This window comes from Pungitius pungitius, chromosome 6 (genome assembly GCF_949316345.1).
Source record: "Pungitius pungitius chromosome 6, fPunPun2.1, whole genome shotgun sequence".
NCBI classification, from domain to species: Eukaryota; Metazoa; Chordata; class Actinopteri; order Perciformes; family Gasterosteidae; genus Pungitius; species Pungitius pungitius.
Genome location: NC_084905.1, coordinates 12,399,614 through 12,407,498, shown reverse-complemented (window position 1 = coordinate 12,407,498; position 7,885 = coordinate 12,399,614). Strand labels below are relative to the sequence as shown.

General features: G+C 39.3%; 1 protein-coding gene across 3 annotated transcripts; it reads left to right on the top strand.

Annotated features, from left to right (window-relative positions):
- The first annotated feature begins 1,478 nt into the window (after window positions 1-1,478).
- gnrhr4 (gonadotropin releasing hormone receptor 4) lies at window positions 1,479-7,169 on the top strand. 3 transcript variants are annotated; one of them, XM_037452700.1, is made up of 4 exons: window positions 1,479-1,576; window positions 2,041-2,566; window positions 5,845-6,049; window positions 6,144-7,169. In XM_037452700.1, the coding sequence occupies exons 2-4, from the start codon at window positions 2,051-2,053 to the stop codon at window positions 6,602-6,604; spliced, it is 1,182 nt and encodes a 393-aa protein (XP_037308597.1). In that variant the 5' UTR covers window positions 1,479-1,576; window positions 2,041-2,050; the 3' UTR covers window positions 6,605-7,169. The 3 variants fall into 3 exon arrangements, with proteins under 3 accessions (XP_037308597.1, XP_037308598.1, XP_037308596.1); XM_037452701.2 differs by having other exon boundaries at window positions 1,489-1,576; window positions 2,063-2,566; XM_037452699.2 differs by lacking the exon at window positions 1,479-1,576 and having other exon boundaries at window positions 1,612-2,566.
- Window positions 7,170-7,885: the final 716 nt, after the last annotated feature.

Sequence of the window (7,885 nt, the reverse complement as noted above, 5' to 3'; positions counted from 1 at the left end):
TGTGTGGTCAATTGTCTGGCTTTCAATCCCATAATCCTTTGTTGATGTTTTGGGGTATTTTAATGTGACACACATTAAGTTTAAACAGAATTGATTTTCCTTTTAAACCAAAGGTTTTTTTTATCCAAATGCTGTACAAGCAAGAAAGGTGTTCACCTTTTATTAGAGACTTCTCCTCTAAAGGTTAGCAGAGCTAACAGGTGATCTGATATTGAGCCCCCCTTTAGTCACATGCCAAATGTATTTCTGCCAATCCTGGCTCACCGTGAGCAGCTCTGCCATGAGGTGTCATAGAAGAATACAATGGCTGGATCCCAATGGCTGGATCCAAATGGTTGAATCCCAATGGTCCAATAACAATGTCCCTCCGAAACCCTTAAAACCTAAATCCTGAGGGACTTAATGACGTCACCTGCAAAATGATTGAGTGGTAGAGTCTGCAAGGGCTTGAAGAAAGGCAATTAATGGGAGAGCACTTTATTGCTCTTTGCTGCAGTGGATCACGTCACCATGACAACGTAAAAAAATTGTGGGCATTCCGTCTTTCAGGCACCTTACAAGATGAGAGATAATTTCCTGTTATTAAATATATTTTTAAACATTTTAAAATTTATTTAATGTTTCAATGACAAAATGAAATGCTTGGTGAATAGATAAACAATGTCTGCTTAATTTAATCTTTCTTAATATGAATCGTCTTCTATGCCGTTACTCCCTGGAAGGTCTGGAGTGAATCCCGGCTTGCATCGAGCGAGTTATGGGGAACACCTTGGAATGACAGGGCTGACATAGAGTCAGACACCATTACTGCAGACAAATTTAATCTATTGTGAAAGCCTTTGGACTGTGGGAGGAAGCCGGAGGACCCAGAGAGACCCCCACAAAGGTCCAGGGAGAACATGCAAACTCTACCCAACCACTGGACGGATGCCTCAAAGTCTGTAAAATCATGCCTTATTAGGGGTTTTGAAAGCTTTGGCAGTCTTGGACAATGAGATTCATCCCCATTCAAGGCTTTCATTTTTAAAGTTCATTTCAGATTTTACATTTCTATTTACCAAAATATTTTCTCACATCTGGAATTTTTTTATTCTATTTTTATCTTTATTGCCACATAAACATGTCCATGTCAAGATCTGGAAAAATGGATTTTTGTTGTTTATGGTAAGAGGAAAGATGTAAAAGATGTAAAAGCCACCAAACTTTTTCAATTCAACATGATAGTGATTATTTTTATTGTTATTTGATCATCAGTGACAACAACTATTTCTTGCATGTGCATATAGATGTTCTAAATGATCATCACTTAATGGTTCATTATTATAGGATATCCCAGTCAGTTGATAGGGAACTTTTTATTATTATTATTATTATTAATGATTCTTCAATTACCATGTCGTTCCTGATTCGCTAGGCGTTACTCTTCAAATGTTCCTCATTTGTTATTTGGTACCTATACTCAAACTGTGCGTCAACGGAAGAATGAAGGAGCTCCGACAGCTGCAGTGAACGCAGTAGAAACACATTGAGATCCCCCTCAGGACTCATCCTCAGCTCCATTCCTCCCAAATTCAAGGTAAGCTATTTTCATCATTCCGTCTCCAAATGTGGCTTCGTTCAGATTTCCTCCCTTCTCATTTTGTCCCTTTTCGGTACCTGATTACCTGCGAGAGCGTGAAAAAATCCGAAGAACGGGAGGATTAGAAGTTCAGCAAATAGCCGTAGCCTCACCTGAGCTGTTAATTATGTATTTTTCAGATAACTATATTTTCTTTATTAATTTATGTAATTAATGTTACTGTTTAGGTGATCACTGTGCATGCTTCTGAAGATATAAACTAACATTAACGTGGTGCTCTTTTGCTGTGCGTAAAATCGCGCACCACGAACAGCTCCTCCACCTTGCGGCAGAACCAGAACCATCAGAACCAATAAATAATGTATTCTGTTACGCTGTTGAAGTTCCAGTTAGATGTGCAGATGCCGCGGGATCATTGCCTTTTCCCCCCCCTCCTTCCTCTTTTTTTCCCGTGCCTCCAGTCAGTTTATTATGTTCCACCAGCTGACGGATCAGACATTGAATGGCAGCTGCCAGGAAGCCGCCTCAGCCTGCAGCGCCGGCGCTGACGGAGACGCGCTCCAGCTGCCCACTTTCTCCACAGCGGCGAAGGTCCGAGTCATCATCACCTTCAGTTTGTGCGCAGTTTCAGCCGTGTGCAACTTGCTCGTGCTCTATGCCGCCGGCAACGGGGGCAAGCGCAAGTCGCACGTCAGGATCCTCATAATGAACCTGACGGTGGCGGACCTGCTGGTGACTTTCATCGTGATGCCCGTGGACGCGGTGTGGAACATCACGTTGCAGTGGCTGGCGGGGGACGTCGCCTGCAGGCTGCTGATGTTCATGAAACTGGTGGCGATGTACTCGTGCGCTTTTGTCACTGTGGTCATTAGCCTGGACAGGCAGTCCGCCATTCTCAATCCGCTGGGCATCACTGAGGCCAAAAGGAAGAGCAAGATCATGTTGACAGTGGCTTGGACGATGAGTGTAATCCTCTCAATCCCTCAGGTAGGAGAGAACACGTTTAGTTTGCTCTGTCACTCATCCAGTACTTCCCTCTGTACCCACACACACTCATTGAGTGAGGCTTCTGGTCACATACTGCTCCTCTCCATCATTATGGATGGTAAAACATGATCAAAAAAGAACACAGTGTGTTTAACTTCAATTAATACATGTTGTTATTTGTTATGGGGTGAACATTAATTAGATAATTGGTAAGGTCTGCAGGAAACATTTGAAGTACATTGAGTACATTGATGCAAAAAGACATTAGAAATCATTTACATATTTGTAAATTCAGCGGGCTCACTCAATTAAGATATTAATTTGTCCATGACAAGTGCACATTGGTTCCAAACTTTGTGCTCATTAAATTAAGTGTAATTGTTTATAAGATATGTGAAGGCCCTATCAAGGCCTGCAGAAGAACACATGAGAAATTCATCACAATTGTCCTGGAATTGGTTTTGCCTGCTGTCCACAAGTGAGGCAGAGGCTTCTTTGATTATAATTGAATCTCTAATCCTGTGTAGCTTGTTTTGAAGGTGTTGTTGACCCGACAGGCTCTCATAACGCATCATGCTTTTCAAGTATGCCTCCTCAAACCTGTATTTCATCTACCTCATCAAGTGTGACCGGAACACACCGGTGCAAAAGAAGTGACGCTCTCACAACTCAATCTCTCACAAGGACTCAGTGTTGATTATTTGTCAGGACACAGGGATCATGTCCTCTAATCTTTTCACTGACTGATGACAACTCCACTGATGAACATGTCAGTGGATTTAAAAAAAAAAAAAAGAATTGCTCACAAAATGAAAGGTAAAAATAGAAGTGCAACCGAGAGCTAAGCACTCAAATAAAACATAGAAGAAAAATCAGTATGCATTACATTCACTGATGGGAAATAAGGAGAAACTGCCCATGGTGAGAACCAGCCTTCAGCAACCCGATCCCTTACAATTATTATTTCTGAAGAAGGGGAAGATGAGAGAGATGACACGCAAAATGCCAATAAGCTAGGAGCTCATCTTGGGTTGCCCTGATGATATTTAATCATAAAAGTCATTAAATGAATATGTAGTTGTGTAAGCCCCCTCAACTACGTTGTTTTCACTTGTTTCTCAAATATAAGAAAGAACATTGACGAATCTGTGCTTCTTCAGTGAACCCACCTGAGATGACAGCTGGAGAACCTCAAAGATTGAACATCATGTCCTAGAGTTAGAGAGGCAACTTGTAATTCAAAAAAGAAAAAGGAAAGATGATGAGCTCTTATAGTGCTCCACAATTGAAGGATGAATATAGCTAAATAGATTTTATCAGCAGAGAAAGCGCTCAGTTAATGTGTTTACAGATTTTTTTATGGTTGAATACCTTCCACTGAGATGGGTAAAGATGCAATGCCTTTGAGCTTTCTTTGTTATCTCTGGAAGACGTGAGCCTGGGGTTAGGTTGTGCGTTAGACTGTGTGTGTGTGTGTGTGTGTGTGTGTGTGCGTGTGTGTGTGACTGTGTGGACATCCACAGATCCGTATACTAACATGCACAGGATGCTGGAGGAAAAACCGGAGAGCTTGACTCATATGGCAAACGACACTTGACACATTTACTGTCAAGTGAAAGTAGCTCAGCTGTGGAAAAGTTCAGTTTGTCAGTCAGTGCATTCATCTTAAGCTTGAATTGAAGGTGTCAAACAAACTGCACTAAATGTGTTGATAAAAATAAATAGCTGATATTTTGGGTGACTGCAAGGCTTTTGTAAAATTCTACTTGTCTTAAACATCTTAGAGATTTGCATCACAGTGGAGACTGCATTCAGTTTAAATTATATCATGTCGTTTTATGAAAATAAAGAACAGAAAACTTCCAAACTGATATGTAGACCCTAACCGACAGATATTTGACCAATTTAAGAAATATACATGCATAGATGAACATTTTGTGCATAGCATGTTATCTACTCATAAAGTCTTTGTGTGTTTTTGTGGTCCTTGATTCATTTAATTTATTCCCATTTAGGAACTCTATGAAGACACTGTCCTGGGAGGCAAAACAAGATTCTGTTTTGTTTTCAACATTTTGGATATTAGAACTCAATTAATAGAATTAATGCAAGCACTTTTTTCCTCTGAGGTTGCAACAACTATTCACATATATTGCAATGACTTTGTACATTGAGAGACGGATGGGAGGTGTTCATAAATCAGCCCGGATGAATCATGGGATCGTCTTGACAACAAGATAAATGTATTTTCTTTTTGTTGAACACAGTTTACCGCTTTCTTTGTCCAATGCAATGTGTTATATGTAGATCTAGTTACTGACGTAAGCACTTTTTATTACAAGACTGTTCCAATTTATATTAGTATCGAGGGACTCATGTTGTATTTAACTTTGATTCAGCTACGGACAGTTACAACGTGATGAATGGACAGCATTCAGTCCGTGGGTGTGGAGCAGATGTGCAAGGTGCTGATCTGGCAATCGGGTTCGTCGTCTTGCTCAAGGATGCTTGAACATGTAGACGTAGGCGTAAGATCTGGTGATCAAACCATTACCCTTCTACTTATTCCAACTGCTCCACGTCCTGAGCTTTTAAACTATTCAGTTAAATTTAACTATGGGTTCTTTTAATTTGACAATCGAGACCTGCGCTTCTTGCTTAAATAACAGGATGCAGGAATTTAATAATTCGCCGACATTACAGTTTTTATGATGTAATCTCTTCCGCACTATAATGCAAAGGGTTAATTATCTGACACAAAGAATACCCCCCCACCCTACTGATTGCTTCTGTATTATACTGATTACGGGTCTATAATGACATCGGGGCATCATGGAATCTGATGAAAGAAATAACAACAAGATAGAAGATTAAATGCTTCCATTATGGAACTGACTAATTGGAAATGTGGTATTACACAATCAGCTGTGTGCAGATGTACGGTCTGTCCCTCCTTCACAGACACAAGCTGGATACTATACAGCTGCATACAAGAAATATTAGAATATTCTTACTGTGGTATTTATTTTTATGAAGCTTATGGAGGTTCAATTCCTGTTCCACATGTAATTTGCCAAATATAGAGTATGATAAGCATGTAATATGATATTATTACAGAAGTATTCCATCAGATCAGCTGACCTATCCATAATTCATTCTGATAAACTACTTCCAGGTTGTTGTGATTCCAAGCCTCTCCTCTTCTTGTTTCCACCTTTCTGTCCGTCTGACCTGTTCAGAATCATGACTGAGCAAAACTCTTCTTGTTTCAAATGCAGATGATCATATTTCACAATGTGACCATCACAGTGCCCGATAACTTCACCCAGTGCACCACCCATGGCAGCTTTGTCCAGCACTGGCAGGAGACCCTCTACAACATGTTCACCTTTGTGTGCCTCTTCCTCCTACCTTTGGTTATCATGATCTTCTGCTACACACGAATTCTCATTGAGATATCAAGCCGCATGGCCCGCGGTAACTGTAAGTTTCATCTCATTTTATTCCAAACATGCAGTGAAAATGTGTTTGCTGAATGAGTTGTGCGTGACGGAAACGTTGTTTTGCCCCATTCCAGTGCTGTCAAGGGATGTTCATCTCCGCCGCTCCCACAACAACATCCCAAGAGCTCGAATGAGGACTCTTAAGATGAGCATCGTTATCGTGACGTCATTCATCGTATGCTGGACACCTTACTACCTGCTAGGCCTGTGGTATTGGTTATTTCCTGTAAAAATGGAGGAAACGGTCTCTCATTCACTGACACATATGCTGTTTATCTTTGGTCTATTCAACGCCTGTCTGGACCCCATCACTTATGGGCTCTTCACTGTTCGTCTTCACAAAGGTCTTACCAGATGCTGTCAGAAAGCAAACATGCAGCCCGAACTAGAAACTAACACTTGTCTTGTACACATGACTCACATTTCACCCCGGAAACAGCATACCTCAAGTGTCGACAATACAGAGATAGAGGGGAAAGAAAACAACAACAGCACAACGCCAAGGCCAATCCTCCCAGTGAGCAAGATGGTTTAAAGAGTTTCAAATGATAAAATAATCTGCTCTTAAACTGATGCTTGGAGTTTGAACTAATTGACTGAATATGTCTTTTTAACAATTTGTTCATGCACCACTCTGGAAAACAGTGGATGTCACACTCACTCACTCACACACACACACACACATGCACGCACACATACAGTACACTCGTGTGTCAATAAACTGGTGTGATTATATGGATGTTTATATTTGTATTACATGTTTCAATTTTTGTAACAAAATTCTTTGCGAGTCTTTGCTTATCGACTGCAAAATTGTCATTTGTAATTCTGTATGTGCAATAGGAAATGCTGTGATTTTGCCTAACAACAAACCTCATCATCATTGACCATGACGGCCTTTTAAGCTGATGTTATGGTTATGGTTATTCTATGTATTTAATGTATTGTATTTATTCATCGTGTAATTTGTCCAAGAACAATGAAGTAGTATATGTGTTTTTGGCATCAAGTTGCTTAACCAAGACATTAAAAAAGCTTAACATTTTGAAAGTTTACAATGTGGTATTATTGTAAAATAAACACTTAACTGTTAAGTTTTGTTTCCGATATGCAAAAAAAAACATCAAAGCATTTGTCTGTTCGTATGATATTGTTTTATTGACTATATGTTGTGTAAATTTGCAAAGTATTTATTTGTTGAATAAAATGATGTATTTTTCCAGGCATTGGCTGATATATATATATATATATATACATATATATCAGCTGATATATATATATATATATCAGCCAATGCCTGGAAAAATGCCTGGAAAAATACATCATTTTAATATATATATACTGTATATGATAATATAATAACGGCTTCTCACTAAGCTCATGTACATTTGCCAACAGCAGGAAATTGCTCAATCAGAAAGATGCCAAATTGCCAGTAAAGATAATGTGACTGACACGTAGTAACAAAATACACTACAGCTATTAAAAGGACCTTGTAGTTAAACAAGCTGTTAGTTAATGTCATTAATGATACTTGAAATTCAGTTTTTTAAGCTCAATTAAAAATAATCTTTCCTCAAAGTCATATTATCATGCTGAAATATATTTGCCACTGACAAAAACTTTGATTCAATTCAGTGCTACAGCTGACTGGAGAAATCTCCTTTCTTTCTTGAGAATGAGCAGTTGAGACCAGGCCCAAAACTGAGCCCTTTTGATGAATAATTGATAGTCCTACTATCAGTCAATTTTGTTCTCTGACTGTCCAAGAATTTTTTTTAAGCTATTTCATTAAAATGAAATGTCATTTTGTATC

What these genes read in the sequence shown, in the direction of transcription:
- gnrhr4 (XM_037452699.2), top strand. Translation starts at nt 1,973, where the DNA reads ATGTGCAGATGCCGCGGGATCATTGCCTTTTCCCCCCCCTCCTTCCTC. An exon ending in TAATCCTCTCAATCCCTCAG is followed by an intron (nt 2,567 to 5,844) that starts GTAGGAGAGAAC and finishes TTTCAAATGCAG; the next exon opens with ATGATCATATTTCACAATGT. An exon ending in CCGCATGGCCCGCGGTAACT is followed by an intron (nt 6,050 to 6,143) that starts GTAAGTTTCATC and finishes GCCCCATTCCAG; the next exon opens with TGCTGTCAAGGGATGTTCAT.